At 40.8% G+C, this 18,739-nt stretch overlaps 1 protein-coding gene across 6 annotated transcripts in view; it reads right to left on the reverse strand.

The window, feature by feature from the left end:
* APP (amyloid beta precursor protein) overlaps positions 1 to 18,739 on the reverse strand; it is a 286,389-nt gene that overhangs the window by 74,298 nt on the left and 193,352 nt on the right. For all 6 annotated transcript variants that reach the window (XM_020892410.2, XM_020892408.2, XM_020892409.2 and 3 more), the window contains 2 exons: positions 11,573 to 11,647; positions 10,224 to 10,382 (listed from right to left, as the gene is read on the reverse strand). In XM_020892410.2, the coding sequence (XP_020748069.1) occupies positions 10,224 to 10,382; positions 11,573 to 11,647 (234 nt within the window). The remainder of the gene's footprint in view (positions 1 to 10,223; positions 10,383 to 11,572; positions 11,648 to 18,739) is intronic.

Raw genomic sequence — 18,739 nt, forward strand, 5'->3', positions numbered from 1 at the left:
CCACCAGTGACCAATGATTTAATCATTCATGGTTATCTACTGGAAACTTCCCCACCAAAAACCCCTAACCAATGGGGTGCAGAGAGCTTCCAGGTTGGAGAGCACACTGGGGTGTGAGGAGGGTACCAGGCCTGGAGACAGTGTGCAGACTCCACGCTCCTCACCCACATACCTTGCTCCACAGTCTCTGCCATCTGGCTGTTTCCGAGTCCTACCCTTTATAATAAACTGCTAGGAGGAAATATAGTTCTTACTGTGAGCTGTCCCAGTGAATTATCACACCTGAGGAGGGCCTCCCCCACCGATTTACAGCTAGTCCCTCAGAAATACAAGGTGAAAATCTGGGATTTGTGACTGGCTTTGAACCCGTAACCCATGGGGATCTACATGAACTAGGGGTTGTGAGTATCAGAATTCTTTCACGTGAGGGAAAACCTCCCACATATTTGGTCTCAGAGTACTGAGACTAAATAGCTCTTCCTTTAGTTGCACAGATCCCAGCTATACATTAGTGAAGACAACATACAGAACTGAAATTTAGGACCTGGTTTTTGGGTCAGCTTAGATCCACTGGATACAGACCTTGGATCTGCTGACCGGCGAGCAAAGAGGGGCCAGAAATTATTTGGACATGTAGGTCTTCAATTCTTATTTAGTTACGCAGTGAGACATACTGAAGCACTTAATGATGAACAGGATTATTAATGCAACTCAGACGGCAAAGCCCACAGAGTTGAGGAAGAAATCATAAACAAAAGATGTTTTAAAATACCACAGACCCTTGGGAAGATTTGTCAAGTGGTCTGATCATCTGACAAATGCCAACTGAGACACACTCTCGACTTCTTAAGAGAGAGTTGCAACAGTATGCTTCAATCTTGCATATTTATTCACACTTAGATTTTGGCATTTTTACTTCACAAATCCTCTAAATGGCTACACCATGTTCAAAGATAGGCACATGTATATTTCTTAAAATTTCACCCTCTCCCCATACTACTTAACCACCCTCGATCTAACCACAGGGCAGTCTGACTTGCTAGAAACAGTATAAGGAAACTCAAGATAAGGCTCATGTTGGGAAGGAAGAAATTTTCTTCTAGGCTTCCAGGTTATTCTGGCTGATCTAAGAATTATTGACATGAAACAGATTAAGAGGAGGAAAATCAAATAGAAGTTGAAAAACATGTATACAGGGGAGAGACCCGGGAAAGCTGAGAAATGCACCAAAACGGCAGAAAGCCCCACCTTAAATATTACTCTCAGCTAGAGCCAAGAGGATGCTGGAGGTCTGGGACTGCAAAGGGGAGGGAGGCAATTAACACGGGGCGGGGAAGAAATCAAATGCGTGGTAAACAAATGTTTGCTGGGCCATGCAGAGACAACGGGACACAGAAGAATTTTACAGACTTTCCTCTCTCTCTACACATGGAGTTCATACTCTAGTTATCTCTGGTGACAACTCCCTCCCTCAAACAGGTCCTCTGTCTACATTCTTTTAGGCACTTAGGCGCAAGGAAGCTCAAAGATTCTTCCTGAGTCTTTTGGGCCTCAAAAATAATCAGCCTAAGTTAATCCTTGTGCCAAAGAGACACATTCCGGGGTGGTAAATTTTGCTCCCCTACACTTACAGAAAATTCAAATATAACCTAGGACCTTTAAACTGATCCAAGGAGGAGCTTCCAAAAATGAGTGAACTTCTTGAAACCCATGTGTAATTCTGCGTGCACAAGTATATGTTTCTAGGGAGAGGATCTCTTACTGCTATCTGTTCTGTAGAACAGATGTCTTTAGCACCAGACATTAAGTAGCTGCTGGATTATTAAATGATGTATTATGCATTTGTTTAAAAAATCGAAATATTTATGTCTTCATAATGGGTTTTTAAGGATGAATGAAAATAGGTATAGTAAAGAACTTGCCAGCCAGTGCAGGAGACACAAGAGACACGGGTGTAATCCCCTGGGTTGGGAAGATCCCCTGGAAGAGGGCACGATAACCCACTCCAGTATTCTTACCTGGAGAAGCCCAAGGACAGAGGAGCCTGGTGGGCTACAGTCCATGGGGTCACAAAGAGTCGGACACGACTGAACAGACTTCGCACGGCACAGCACATGCAACCTTTGCTAGAGCAAAATATGACATATCCCGGTACTGTCTGTCTGACAGCATCAGATGAAGAGCTATTTTGACTTAGAAGTCGTGACTAAGCGGGGCTGTGCTGTGGAGGGAATCTGGGTGATGAACATGGACTCAGAGGCACAGGATGGATTTCAAGCCGAGCCTTGCTTATACACTTCTTACTTTTCTATATAACTTAATTCAAATTCAATTAAAAACAGAAAACACTACTGCCTCTCATTACACACCTCCCACTGGTCTTTAGTAAGATCTCTTTCTTCAGCTTGGTAAAGATGCAAAGCAAGGTAAGGCGGTAATACTGAGAGGCTTTTCCAGAACAGCCTGCAAACTACACAGCATAGTTTATAGGACTTTGTCTAATAAATGCAAACTCTCCCATTTGTCTTTCTACCAACCATTTGATATAAAGTCTGTCCTTAAAAGCTCTCAAGTTAACAAGTTCCCTTGTGCTTACCAATTTTTAAAAATCTCAACTAAAAAGAAATGAATGATGAATGAATGAAAAATACATAAAGTACAGGGTAGTTACATTTCCCAAAGACGATCTTCAAGCTGGCAGTCTTTTAAGTACATTCTGATCAGCTTTACAAAATTCTGATTATACTCAAAACTTGAAGGTGGAATGTCAAACTTCTGAGCGCTCATCTCCCTCAATGCCTTCATGCATTAAGATCTCAGCAAATGATTTTTCACTTTATCCATTATATTGACTGACTTAGCTGATATTTCCTCATGCTGTCACTAGTTTGCCTGCCAGGACACACCAACTAATTGCTGCCCTTTTTTAAAAAAAATTGCTGGCCTGTATTTTCTCCGACAACTTATACTTCTTTATTGAACACATATTACCCTAATGTTAAAGTTTACATAATCTCAATGGAGGGAAAAAACCATTCTCCTTAATGGTAAATCTCACAAAGAATTCAGTAAGGAATTATATGAAGACATTTCAGGAATCTCAACAAAATTTGACATTTGTCTGAACTAATCTAGTATACTGTTAGTGGGAGTGTGAACTGGTACAGCCATTATGGAAAAGTGTGCAGATTCCTCAAAAAATTAAAAATAGAGTTACCACATGATCCAGTGACTGACTGTCGATATTTATACAAAGGAAGCAATAGTGAAAGTGTTAGTCGCTCAGTTGTGTCCGGCTCCCTGTGATCCTATGGACTCCTCTGTCCATGGAATTCTCTAGGCAAGAACACTGGAGTGGATTGCCATGCCCTCCTCCAGGGGATCTTCCTGACTCAGGGACTGAATCTGCGTCTCCTGAATTACAGGCAAATTCGTCACCAACTGAGTCACAAGGGAAGCCCTATGCAAAGGAAATGAGGACACTAATTTGGAAGGATCGTAGAAGCCTTATTTACAATAGCCAAGATATGGAAGAAACCTAAGTGCCAGATACTAGAGAAACAACATGTGGTATACACACACACACCCAGGAATATCAGCCATAAAAAACTAAATTTTGTCATTTGTGACAATAAGGATGGACCTGGGTGGGGCAGGGGGCATTTTACACTTAGTAAAATAAATCAGAGACAAATACTGTGGTTTCCACTTATATGGGGAATCCAACAAAACAAAAGAAATCAACAAATAGAGCAAAACAGAAACAGACTCACAGATACAAAGAACAAACCAATGGTCCCCATCAGGAGGAAAGAAAGAAAGGGCGAAGTTGGTGAAGGAGATTACTAAGCAGAAACTTCCAGTTACAAAAGAAACAGTTTCAGAGAAGTAGTGTACAACATGGGGAATATAGTCAGTAATATTATAATAACTTTGTATGATATAAAAATCTACAAAAAATAAAAAACATGTTATTATGTTTTATACCTGAAATTAACATAATGTAAGTCAACTATACTTCAGTAAAAAAAAAAAAAAAAAGGGAAAAGAAATGAGGAAGAAAAGGGAACAGGTGCTAAAGAAACTGCCAATTTTTTTTCCTCTCAATTAAATGTCAAGAGTCTGAGTATGAAGCATCAGATATAAGCATGAAATTAAGTTTGGTATGGATAAAATGACTGCAATGTAGTATTTAGTATTCAAATTTAGTATGGATAAGATATTTCATGAGACACAGGGAAAAAAACCATAAAAACACTTCTGGCACACAGATAGACAGACAGATATATATGAATAGATGTTTTCTAGCAGAAGATTTAGACTATCTATAAACACACCCAAAATTTTAGAATTACAAAGAAACCTTTGGGTTTTTTTGTCTCTCATCTTCAGAACAACATTTCAGTCCATAATAATTAGGAGCTCCTAAATTTTCCCAGATCTGAGCCTACAACAGAAAGTTTATTTTAAACAGAAACTACTATGCAGCCTTTTGGGCTTCCCAGGTGGCACTAGAGGTGAAGAACCTACCACTGCAGGAGAGGTAAGAGACGTGGGTTCGAACTCTGGGTCGGGAAGATCCCCTGGAGGAGGACATGGCAACCCACTCCAGTAGTCTTGCCTGGAGAATGCCACGGACAGAGGAGCCTGGTGGGCTACAGTCCATGGGGTTGCAAAGAGTCGGACATGACTGAGTGACCACACAAAAGGACACAACTGTGGTCTAATTCTTTCATTCCAGAGGATGGGAGTGGAAGGGGGAGGAGGATGAAAGAACAAGTGTAGACTGCTTCAGCAACTGTAGTATTTTAAGTATATATATATATGTGCTAAGTTGCTTCAGTCATGTCCGACTCTTTGCGACCCTGCGGACTGTAGCCTGCTGCACTCCTCTGGCCATGGGATTCTCCAGGCAAAAATATTGGAGTGCATTGCTGATTCAAACAATGCACCTGTAGGCTGGGCACTCAGTACATCAGTCAGTAGGCATGTAATTAATCAAAAAAGGAAATCTGGAACATAAAGCAACACACAGACTCTGGGACTCACAAATGAAATTCATGGTAGAGTAAAGAATTCTAGTTGCACACATACATCATCACATCATACTCCCAAGTCTGGGTTTAAAAAAAAAAAAAAGAAATATGGATTAAACTTAAGCTTCAAAGAGACTGTGTATGAACAATGCATGCTATTTCACATTCTCCACTTGCAAAGTCTGAGACTATTGGTACAATATGGTCAGGGTGAGTTCAGTTCAGTCACTTAAGTTGTGTCCGACTCTTTGTGACCCCATGAACCTCAGCACGCCAGGCCTCCCTGTCCATCATCAACTGCCGGAGTCTACCCAAACCCATGTCCATTGAGTTGGTGATGCCATCCAACCATCTCATCCTCTGTCATCTCCTTTCCTCCTGCCCTCAATCTTTCCCAGCATCAGGGTCTTTTCCAATGAGTCAGCTCTTCACATCAGGTGGCCAAAGTACTGGAGTTTCAGCTTCAAAATCAGTCCTTCTAATGAATACCCAGGACTGATCTGCTTTAGGATGGACTGGTTGGATCTCCTTGCAGTCCAAGAGACTCTCAAGAGTCTTCTCCAACACCACAGTTCAAAAGCATCAATTCTTTGGTGCTCAGCTGTCTTTATAGTCCAACTCTCACATCCATACATGACTAGTGGAAAAACCATAGCCTTGACTAGACAGACCTTTGTTGGCAAAGTAATGTCTCTGTTTTTTAATATGCTGTCTAGGTTGGTCATAACTTTCCTTCCAAGGAGTAAGCGTCTTTTAATTTCATGGCTGCAATCACCATCTGCAGTGATTTTAAAGCCCCCCAAAATAAAGTCAGCCACTGTTTCCACTGTTTCCCCATCTATTTGACCATCACTTCATGGACAGGGTTAAGGGGATAATTATTCAGAAGGTGATATCAGCTATAGAATCTATAGTAAAAATCTGGCTAATACATTTTCTTATATTCAACTAACAATTACTAAATATTTCATACTTTCCAGCCACTGAGTTAAGTATGAGGGAGATTTCAGAAACATTTCAGTTATGACTCCAATACTAGACATGACTTTCCTCAGACAGTTATTGGCAAGCTCTTGATTTATGTCTTTCAACAGTAATATATAAACCTCCTAAGAGAGGATTTAGAATTATCTCCCATTTTCTAAACTGCAGAGCTACGTGTGTGTCAAGCTATATGTTAAAATTCAAATAAAACAGTCAGACAATGTCAATAACTTAACAAAAATGGTCAGTAATGGGATTGCAAAGAGTTGGACTCAACTTAGCAACTGAACAGCAACAACAATAACTATTTTTGATCTTTGCTCTGTACAGTCACAGTTTTATTACATGGGTGAATTTTTTGTATTTCTAGGTAAGACTTCAATGTGAATACTTGGTTCAATCAATGACAATCTGATTTCTGGCTGTAAAACAATTCTTCTTAATCCAATTTTTAATTTTCATTTCAAATAAACATGTCTAATTCTACATGATGTGATCAACAGACTCAGGGCAAGCACAATCATGACCAATCTGAATTTATCCCCTTTGATAACACAAGAAGCTTTGGCAAACATTCTTCTTGTTACTGTCTTTCCTGTGATGGCTGATGGGGCTGAACTGAAAGATCTGAAATGTGTGTTTGTTAAAGACTCCATTCAGTCCTCATTTTATTTTCAGCTCTGTCAATGACCACTTAGGAAAGATCTTACTTCAGAAACTGGACCTTTAGCAGCAATCTTCACTAAATGTCAGCTATGAAGGTTCTGGTCTCAATGCCCCCCACCCTGCCTATCTCTGGCAAATGATGTTGATGGCCCCGATCTCAAAATCAAGCCCTATTAAAAAAAAGGGAGAGTAATTAAGGAACTCATTCTCCAAACATACTAATCAGAATTTCACTAAGCAGTGCTTGGACATAAGAGTTTTTTTTTTTTTTTTCTGAATAGAAAATGAAAATGCTAATGTGAATGTTCTTCATCAAAAGCTTATTGTTCTGAGAGGAAGCCTGGTCTGGTAAGAAGCCACTGCAGGGGTCAACTGTGATTCACAGCTCCAGCCTGTCCATTACTAGTGGTATCACCCTGGACCAGCCACTCAATCTCAGTGATGTCATTGGTAGAACAAGGTCAATACTATTTCACGATCTGGAAGAGTATCAGGAGCTCTTTTATGGTTCCTCAGAGTTTTCTGCACTAAATCTTAGTATAGAAAGAAAAATCAAAATGATGATGAGAATAAATGCAAGTGGGTGACATTTTGGTTTGGTTACATAATCTAGACACAGACTTCTACTTTCAGCCAGGATTTTGTAGAGGGAACCAGGTTTACTCTTCTGCTGCTAGCAACCAAAAAATGGACAAAATATCTTGAACTATATTTCTGTAAGATGTCAGATATCAAGGACAGAGACCATGGAGAAATGTGAAACTAACGCTGTGAGCTCCACAATTGCCTATGTTTACCGCCTTGAGTTTCCAGGCTAGGGGTCCAGGTTTGGGAACCCAGTTAGAGCTGGGTAGATTCCAGAGAGCTGAAGATTTGGATTTGGAGTCTGGAGACACAGAGGTGCATGACAATCAAAGGACAGAATACTGGAGAGGAAGGAGTTGTTTGGAGAGAGAATCTGGAGAGGATGCAACCGACTAACGATGAGTACTAGTTTCACACACATGAAAGAAACTGAGGCCACGGGGAAAAAAAATTCATCCGAAAGGATTTGAGGTAAGTGTCTGGTGTTCACACAGGGTCAGAAACAGTACCTATTTCCATCATCCAGATAACCGCTCTGTTTGCAAGTAATTTAGCTGCATTACAGAGCAAAGCTCAGATATTGTTGTTATTGTTGCTGTTCAGTTGCTGAGTCCAGCTCTTCGCAATCCCATGGACTGCAGCATGCACTGTCTCCTGGAGTTTGCTCAAACTCATGAGTTGGGGATGCCATCTAACAATCTCTCATCAAACCAGTCAATCCTAAAGAAAATCAACCCTGAATATTCATTGGAAGGACTGATGCTGAAGCTGAAGCTCTAATACTCTGGCCACCTGATACGACAAGCCAACTCTTTTGAAAAGACCCTGATGCTGGGAAAGATTGAAGGCAGGAGAAGAAGGGGATGACAGAGGATTAGGAATAGTTACAAGTATCCAAAAATACCCAGCACTCTCAAGGTGAAAGTCACAATATCTGACAACAGATAAAAAAATTCCAAAGGTTCAAAAATTAAACAAAGATATGGAAGACATGAAACAAACAAAAATCCAGATTCACATTCTACAGGTGAAAACTATAATGTATGATATGAAAAACAGCCAAATGGGATTAAGGGCAAATTGAAATATACGAGGTTACATCATAATCAAATTGCTCTAAGCCTGTGATAAAGGAAAATATGCTAAAAGCAGCCAGATTAAAAAAAAGATGTATTATCTAAAGAGAAGTAAAGAAAAGGATGACATCAGCATTTTTGTTTCAAAGAATGCAACTAAGACGAAGGAGCATCATTATTAAGGCAGCTGAAGAAAAACTTAAACCCAGAAGTCTGTTCTAGTAAAAATATCTTTTAAGACAAAGGTAAACTAAAGACATTTTTTTATGTCCCTGAGCAAAGATTAAAATAATAAAGAGTTAAAATAAAAGCCACCAAAGGATACAAAACAGAATCATTAAATATATTAAATTAATCCAAAAGTAGCCAAAAAAGAAAAAGGAATAAGGAAGAAGATGGGACTAAAAACAAACAGCATGATGACAGATGTAGGCATGGTCATAATAGTAACTTCATTTCAATGGTCTTCTTAATTAAAGGGGAAGTCCCAAGTACATGCTGCCCACAAGAAATGCCCTTTAAATATAAACAAAATAGGCTAAACCAAAGCAGAGGGATGGAAAAATGATACACTATGCTACATTAATCAAAAGAAAGCTAGAGTAGCTTAATAGCAGACAGTAATCTCAGAGCAGAACAGGTGACTATGGATAAAGGAGATCATTTCACAATGATTGTGGTGGAGGGTGGTAGAGAGAATGTAACAACACTGAATATTTATGCACCTAAAAGCAGAGTCTCTGGGGACTTCCACGGTGGTGCAGGGGCTAAGACTCCACACTCCCAATGCAGGGGGCCTGGGTTTGATCCCTGGTTAGGGAGGTAGATCCCACATGCTGCCACTAAGAGTTTGTATGCTGTGACTAAAGACCGTACAAGCCTCAACAAAGATCCAAGATGCCTCGTGCCACAACTAAGACCTGGTGCAGCCAAATAAACATACAAATAAAAAGCCCAGAGCCTCAAAATACATAAAGCAAAACCTGAGGGCATCACATGACAAAGAGATCAGCCCACAAGCACAGCTGGGAATTTCAAAATCCCTCACTCGGTAATGGACAGAACAAACAGACATAACGTACACAGACTCAAGCTCAGAATGTTCCTTACATCCAATGGAAGCTCTCCTTGGAGACTCCTTCAGGAGATCTAGGCATGCACGGCTTGGTAAGCCTGTCTGGGCATTTATCCCCGAACACAAATAAGTTCCTTTGCTGTGGACGTCATGACCAAATAAGGCTCTTACCCCTAGAGAATGTGGCTGCTACCAGCAGGAAAAATGAGTTCCTCTTATTGCACAAAAACTCCTTATGACCCAGCCAAATCTCGGATTTTGTTGATCTCAGTTACATCACGTGGCCAGGTTACATCTAAATTCCTTCACCACAGCTACTGTGGTTCCCTGACTTCAGCGGTTCCATGACTGATCATCATCCAAGGCTTCCCAGGTGGTGAAGGACCCTCCTGCCAATGCAGGAGATGTAAGAGATGCAGGTCTGATCCTTGGGTTGGGAAGATCTCTTGGAGGAGAGCATGGCCACCCACTCTAGTATTCTTGCCTGAAGAATCCCACGGGCAGAGGGGCCTGGCGAATTACAGTCCACGGGGTTGAGACGGATTGGACACAACTCAACGACTCATATCAGGTCTTGCACTGTGACTCCCTGGGAAGCCTGTGTGACTCCTCCGTGGAAAGGTGTGTCTATTGTGTAGAGATGGCCCTGGGACCCTTTAACCTTCAAGATAAAACAGGCTGACGTTGAGCCTGTGAATAAGGGTGCTTCTGGCATTCCTCCTGATGCCTTTCTAACGGCCTGCTGCCCCCAAGTCCCCATGCCTACGTCTGCTGTCCCCGGAGAGGTGAAGGGATGCCTACCCGCGGGGGCACAGCCTGCAGGGCGGTGATGTAGTTCTCCAGGGCCAGGCGGCGGCGGTCGTTGAGCATGGCCTCCACTCTGGCCATGTGCGTCTCCACCAGCTGCTGCCTCTCGTTGGCCGCTTCCTGCTCCAGAGACTCCACCTTCTCCTGGAAATGCTGCCATCACAAACACAGGCGTGTGAGCACCGGGGACCAGACAAACGGGACGGAGCAGCAGGTTCAAGTCTTTCTTTTTTATCCCTGAATTACACGCAGCATTTTATTCACATTATGTTACATTATTTTAAATTTAAATTATTTAATTAATATCAGCAAGTTAATTAGCATTGTGAATGTTACATCTAATTATAGCTAAGGAGTAGGCTCAGCAGTGAGCTTCCTTCATGGTTCCTGGTAAAGGACCCATCCTTCCTGGTAAACCAACCTTCCCTGATGGTTCAGATGGTAAAGAATCTGCCTGCAAAGCAGGAGACCTGGGTTCGATCCCTGGATTGGGAAGAAGCCCTGGAGAAGGGAGTGGCTACCCACTCCATTATTCTTGCCTGGGAGAACTCCATGGACAGAGGAGCCTGGCGGGCTACAGTCCATGGGGTCCCAAAAGAGTCAGACACAACATAGTGGCTAAATGGCGGCAACATCAACAAAACACTGAGTTTTAACAAGCCCCTCTGATGATTCTGCTACTACACCAAGTTCAAATCTTTTAAAAGCGATATCACACTTCATTCTATTCAAAGAGTTCCGTCATTTCAACATTTTGGCTAATTCAACACGTTTTATGGGTTCTCCTCACTTCCCTGCTTTCCATTCCCAGATCTAATTTCTCAATGTGAATGATTATTTTATACAGTCCCTGAAAATCAATTTGACTAATCATAATGCAGGATAAATATATGTATTCTTGAAACTTTAAATTACGTGCCTATTTAGAAAACTCCTCTCTTACTCAAAACTTTAAGAAAATGACCATGATAATCTCATGGTTTACTGAAGGTAATTCTAAGAGGGGTTCCTGTCACAAATTCAATTTATCATGTAAGTTGGCCATGGAGAAGAAGTAGCAGAAGACTATGGCAACCTAAAAGCTATATTATTAATAAAAATTAGGCTTTAGGTAACAATATGACTTTTACAGAAATGAATTATAACAAGCTGTTTGGGAGCAAGTATTAGGCAGGGTTTAAGCAACTGAATTACTAGATATTGATTAGCAATAGCTGAATTTGAGGGAAATAATGAGCAATCATGCGCATGAGGTTCCAGCAGACGCTGGAAAAGGTGCAGGCACTCCATTAGCAAGGGTTGTGGGCATGTGCTGCTCCATGGTGGATATAAGATGGGTTTACCTGGATCACTGCTTTCTTATCAGCTTTAGGCAAGTTCTTTGCTTGACGTTCTGCCTCTTCCCACTCTCTCATGACCTACAGAAGGAATAAATCATTGAAAACCATCAATTTTTCTTTCAAATACAGATTTCATGAGCTACATCACTGTTTCTTCTATATTTGACATTTTATTAAAAATTCTTCTTTACAGATTTTCTTTTTTTTTTGATGTGAAACATTTTTAAAGTCTTTATTGAATTTGCTATAATATTGCTTCTATTTTATGTTTTTTGGCCAGGATGCACGCGGGATCTTAGCTAGCTCACCAGGATCAAACCTGTATCTTCTGCATCAGAAGGCAAAGTCTTAACCACTGGACTTCCAGGAAAGTTCCATACACTTGACATTTTAAATAGGCAAAAAATGATCACATTTCATTCCCAGCTCAATAATATCTAGCCTCCCACTAAGATGTAAATAACCTGTCACAGCAGTACAGTAAACATAAATGTTCACATTTATTGCAAGGATATGGCCCTTTGAAGGCTTTCTTGGTGGCTCAAATGGTAAAGAATCGGCCTGCAATGCGGGAGACCTGGGTTTGATCCCTGCGTTGGGAAGATCCTCTGGAGGAGGGCATGGTTACCCACTCCAGTATTCTTGCCCAGAGAATCCCCATGGACAAAGGACACTGGCCTGAGAGTCCATGGGGTTGCAAAGAGTCAGACATGACTGAGCAACTAAGCACATGGCTCTTTGAAACAAAGTTGGTTTTTTTCTTTTCCTGAGAAATAGCCGAAAGTCATTTTATTTGATGTGCCCAAATGCCAGTGATTCATAAAATGCATAGATTTTCTGAACAAGGTTTTCCAACACTATATTCAGCACACTGGTTTTAGTCTTTTGTGAAGGTAAGTTGTAAAATCTCAACTCTATATTTTTCAAACAGTACAAAGGGGAACAAAATCATAAGTAACATTTTATGGATGTGTACACAAGCAGTGAACACAGTGCCAAAAAGAAGTCCATGATGGAGGCAGGAAAAGAAGACTTCTGTTGTCAGAAATCCTAAGATCCCTCCCACCGAAGAACTGAGGGATGATTAGAACCTTCTGCTTGCCAAGTCATCTCATAAACAGCAGAGGATGCTCTAGATTCCTACACACCTTCCAGGACAGCACACATTACAATGTTCTGAATGTAGCAGAAAGCACTCTTGGTAAGTAACACTAATTTAGTAACCAGGCTAATCTGTTTTGTAGGAAAACAGGACTTCCTCCTCTCATCCATAATGTTCACTTGGGATTTCTCCAAGAGAAGTTCGCCCACTGATTTGAATGCAGAGGAAAAGTCTGCAGCTGTGGATGCAAGAAAATGTGGTTGAAAGAAAATGTACTTGATTCTGACCACCTACAGTTTCCTTTTCCTTTTCAATAGTACCACGCACCTATCAAGTAGAGTTTTTAAAGTGTAGCTCATACCTGAGCAAGGTAAGGTAAAGAAAAGAAAGATCCAGTAAGCAAAATAATGGTCTGTTGACAGCTGTGTACTTGCCTACTTTGTGGATCCACACAGCAGGAACAGTGATTTCCGTACTATAAGAGCCTGTTATTTACAGGTATTTATTCCTAAGGAATTGACTTTTTTCTGACATCCTTCAAGATAACAACAACAACAAAAAAAGCTTGGCAGAAATAACTATGGATAGAGAAGTTCTATCAGAATATCACATCATCATGTCAGTTTTAAATTAGACAGTTTGTCTATTAGCTTTTATTCATTTGGAAAATATAGGACAGGCTTCATGTTGCTTTCACTAAATTATGAGGAAAAAAGGATGGAATGAATTTTCTATTACAAGTGCAAGTGAAAGTCACTCAGTTGTGTCCGACTCTTGGCAATTCCATGGACTATACAATCCATGGAATTCTCCAGGCCAGAATACTGGAGTGGGTAGCTGTTCCCCCTTCTCCAGGGGATCTTCCCAACACAGGGACAGAACCCAGGTCTCCTGCATTGCAGGCAGATTCTTTACCATCTGAGCCACCAGGAAAGCCCTTATTACAAGTGAAGAGCATATAAAAATAATCTAGCACGTTCAGACAAAAATTGAGAAACGCCAGGCTGCTATGAACAAGAACAGAATACAGAAGGGATGAAACACACCCCCCCCAGACACTTTGGTGACTCCAAGAAGTTAATGAAGGGCACTTGTGAAACGGGGCGACTGAAGGCTACTTCTGCTTTACAGATGAGATAAGCCTTGCAATAAAAATACTTCAATTTCCTGCCTCGAGAATGTTCATAGTAGCTGTATTCTACCATGAATTCCTCAGGTAAGGAATCTCAAAATTAGTTTGAGAGAGAAGTCAAATGTTTTATTGGAATGTGAAGAACTGATTTCCTGTATTACATCTGAATTTTTACCATCTCCCTTTCAATATTCAGAACTTTCAGCTTTGAGCAGGGGAACCCATGGAATAATTAAGGAGACTTCTTTAGCTAATAAATTGAAAATAAGCGTTCCTATAGAAATGAAATAGATTTTTGATTCTCAGAGCAACTGAATACCTACAGCTTTGTATTGTTTCATTCGAATACCCAAACCCCTCAAGTTCTCTGTATTTGTAAGAAAATAAATAACAAAAACTATAATAAAAATCATTTTTGCACCACCACACTAGGCTTACTTATTGAAAGATAAACGCACAGTGGGTGCAATATTTCCTTTTGAACAAATGGTTTCCACTGAGGTTCCCTGATAATGGATCAGATCACTCTTGACCTGCTAAATACCAGCTCCACGATTAACAGCTTTACAAAATCTCTTTTGTTTAATTGATTCCTCACATTAGCCTGTGAGATTAGACATGGACATCCCGATTTTTACGAGCCAGGTTAAATTACCTGCTCAAAGTCAGGCAGGAAAAAAATGGAGGACAGATGTAAACTGAGATCTCTGTGGCTCTAAAGACTGTGCTATATTGTCCCCTGTAGCCCAATCAGCCATGATATAATGGCAAATCCAACAAGGGAGCTAAGTTTATTTATATTTGGTGACAGGAGAAAAGGCTGTTCCTAAGATACTGATGCTTATCTTAAAAATAATAAATGTCGAGAAAGGTCAACTTCCATTTTGAAGAACTTTATTTGAAGGATATATTAAAACCATTAAATAATATATAATAAATGATTGTTTGGATTCTTGTATTTGCTAGATACTATTCATAACATGTGCGTGTGTTAGTCACTCAGTTGTTTCCGACTCTTTGTGACCCTGCGGTCTGCAGCCCACCAGGTTCCTTTGTCCATGGGATTCTCCAGGCAAAAATACTGGAGAGGGTTGCCATTCCCTTCTCCATTCACAACAGAGAACAACAAAAGTCTGTAAGTTCAGAGTTATCATGTGCCCCAACAAAACACTTCAAATACCTAAACCCCTCAAATTCTCTGTATTTGTAAGAAAACAAATAACAAAGACTATAATAAAAATCATTTTAAAACATGATATTTTTAAATTAAAAATTCTCAGGATCTAGACTTCACAGTGGCCCCCTGTAGTCTTATAAGCAATTTTCTACTACATGCACAAAAGTATCAGTATCACTTGGATTTATGGATCTTCAAAGACTTGGCTGCTTCATGCAGAGAAAATGAAACTAATACAGAGAGATTTAGGAGGCAGGCAAATGCAAAGTCAAACAGTGCCCAGAATTCAGTACCATAAATTATGATGATAAATGTTGATCTCAAGCATCTCATACTCCCATGCTCACTGGAATGTAACAGACAACATTCTCTGCTCCAGGATAATATTCTTTTTTTTTTTTTTTAAATTTTTATTAGTTGGAGGCTAATTACTTTACATCATTACAGTAGTCCTTGTTATACATTGATATGAACTAGCCATGGATTCACATGTACTCCCCATCCCAGTCCCCCCTCCCACCTCCCTCTCCACCCGATCCCTCTGGGTCTTCCCAGTGCACCAGGCCCGAGCACTTGTCTCATGTACCCAACCTGAGCTGGTTATCCGTTTCACCCTAGATAATATACATGTTTCAATGCTGTTCTCCTGAAACATCCCACCCTCGCCTTCTCCCAGAGTCCACAAGTCTGTTCCATACATCTGAGTCTCTTTTTCTGTTTTGCATATAGGGTTATCGTTACCATCTTTCTAAAGTCCATATATATGTGTTAGTATACTGTAATGGTCTTTATCTTTCTGGCTTACTTCGCTCTGTATAATGGGCTCCAGTTTCATCCATCTCATTAGAACTGATTCAAATGAATTCTTTTTAATGGCTGAGTAATAATATTCTTTAAATTATCTCAGATATGGGCAATAACTAGAAGACAACGAAAGTCCATCAAAACATATATGAACTAAGTCATGGCTTAAACAGGTGTGCGAAACTAAAATGAAGTCACTCTTCTGGGGAGAGCTATAGTATCTGAAAAAGAGTATTTGATATCAGTTTAATTCATAGAATCAAAGTGACCAATAAACACTGGAAAAATTTCAGAATCTGTCTTTTCTTTAAAAAAGTAGTGACTAGGTGGGTTCAAGATAGAAGTGTCAGGTTAGGAAGGCACCTTATACACATGTATAGGGACTGAACAATTATAATCCAGCTGGAGGAATAGAACTGGCGAGCAAAATATTTACTTAAATGCAAAGAGAAATGACTCTGTCCCACTCTGAGGACCACGTGAGTGTGAGGAGTGGCTGAGAAGCGTCCACGTGAAGAAGAGGTGGCTCCTTTCCAGAGCTCAACGCTGAGACCAAAGGGAAGTCCATGATGAGCTGAACATGTGTTGAGCAGAGTGGTTTAAGGCTGCCTGTACGAGGATGTTAGTAGTTGAGATAGGAGAGGAAGCAAGGAAGGCTGGAGCTGGGGTGAGGGGGTTGGGGTGCCTGGGCAGGCACTGGAAATGCCAAGCTGAGCATTCAGTGTTTATTTTGCTATCATTCTTTTGGGGTGCCCCACGGTCCCATAAGTGGATTCTGAGGGCAATAAGAAGGTTCTGAAAGCTCCACAAACAAGCAATGAGGCCTAAACTGAAGTTTCAAAGATGTCTTTTCTGTGGCAATAAGTGTGGCGGGTGATAGTCATCCTTCTTAATTATGATTCTATATCGTTTCTGTCTTTCCTTAAGAAAAATCCTATTTTTCAGAAAAACTGACTTCAGTTGAAACCTCACCATTCCACTCTAGCTAGCTTTCTACTTTTTTTTTTTTTTAACTTTTATTTATTTATTTTTTGGCTGAGCTGCATGGCATGTAGGATCTTAGTTCCTTGACCGGGGATCAAACCTGTGCCCTCCGCAGTGGAACCTCAGAGTCTTAGCCATTAAACCACCAGGGAAATCCCTAGCTACCTTTCTAGTTCAATTTGCTTTTAAGTTTTCATCACGGCCAGCAACTAGATCTGCACATTATACTCTAGAGCCCAAGTATTGTAATTATGGGGTTTTTCCTTTAATGTTATTATTCCTAAGTAGTTCCAAATACTGGTGACTCATAAAGAAAAAAAAGATCTGTGTCTTTCCAGATACATTAGAAATTCTATGGTTAAATACAGGTTTATTTTTATTTAGGTAGGTGAAGCCAACAGATCAGACCGCTGCCATTGAGAAAAACTTCAAGTCCCAGTTCCCAGGAGGAGGTGACTTTTCATGCCATGCGGCGGCGGGGCAGGGGGGTTGAGGGTGACACAGAAAAGCACCAGGGTGGTCGGGAGACAAAGGGAGTGAAGGAAAACTGCGGTAGGAATTCTTACTATGGTTTTTGTGGGAAGAAATGTGCAAGGCAGGGTAAGCAGGCTTAACGGGTATAAAATTGGCTAGTGTGAATGCTTTGAATGGGCGCTGGGGTATAGAGCCTGTCCTGAGTCGTCTGACACTTAGCCTTGGGGTGAGAAGGTGGTGATAGTGGGTTGAAGGGTAAGAAACTATAAAGAGGGTAGCTGAGGGGTGTGGGCTTTGGATTGGTGGGTGTGTTTATGAAAGGAGCCCTTGGAGGCCAGTCATCTGGTAACCTTAGGAACTGGCCAGCCCTGGGAAGGACAATCTCCCTGGGATTAGGAAGGCCTCAGATGTCAAATCATCAGAAAATTAAAAAGCTATGATTAATGTCCTCTACTAAAGACAGATTACGATCTCACAAAATTTATGCCAGGTTCATGAATCTTGTTCAGTGTTTATCAAGAGAAGTTTGAAGTATGTGTGCTAAACATGACAAAAATCAGTCACATCTTCTGATATTTACCCAGAATATTAACACCAAAAAAGTGTGGTTGACTTTAACCTGAGATCTTTCTTCATTCACTCATGTATGTTTCTTAAATATAACTTTTCCTATTATTTCTTCATATAGACTACAAGTTGGAAAGGTGATTGGATGGATATTTGTTTAACGACTGAAGAATCTGGAAAGGGCTAAAATCCTCAGTATTATCTATCTCTAATTGCTCAGACAGTAAAGAATCTGCCTGCAATGCGGAAGACCTGGTGAGTTTGATCCCTGGGTCGGGAAGATCTCCTGGAGAATCCCAAGGACAGAGGAGCCTGGCAGGTTACAATCCATGGGGTTGCAAGAGTCAGACACGACTTAGCGACTAAACCACCACCCAAATCACTGCAGATGGTGACTGCAGCCATGAAATTAAAAGACGCTTGCTCCTTGGAAGAAATCTATGACCAACCTAGACAGCATATTAAAAAGCAAAGACATTAGTTTGCCGACAAAGTCAAAGCTATGGTTTTTCCAGTAGTCATGTATGGATGTGAGAGTTGTACTACAAAGAAAGATGAGCGCTGAAGAATTCATGCTTTTGAACAGTGGTGTTGGAGAAGACTCTTGAGAGTCCCTTGGACAGCAAGGAGATCCAACCAGTCCATCCTAAAGGAAATCAGTCCTGAATATTCATTGGAAGGACTGATACCAAAGCTGAAGCTCCAATACTTCGGCCACCTGATGTGAAGAACTGACTCATTAGAAAAGACTCTGATGCTGGGAAAGACTGAAGGCAGGAGGAGAAGGGGATGACAGAGGATGAGATGGTTGGATGGCATCACTGACTCAATGGACATGAGTTTGAGCAGGCTGTGGGAGTTGGGATGGTAGGGAAGCCTGGCATGTTGCAGTCCATGGGGTTGCAAAGAGTTGGACATGACTGAACGACT

The sequence above is a fragment of the Odocoileus virginianus genome, chromosome 25, assembly GCF_023699985.2.
Source record: "Odocoileus virginianus isolate 20LAN1187 ecotype Illinois chromosome 25, Ovbor_1.2, whole genome shotgun sequence".
Taxonomy (NCBI): domain Eukaryota; kingdom Metazoa; phylum Chordata; class Mammalia; order Artiodactyla; family Cervidae; genus Odocoileus; species Odocoileus virginianus.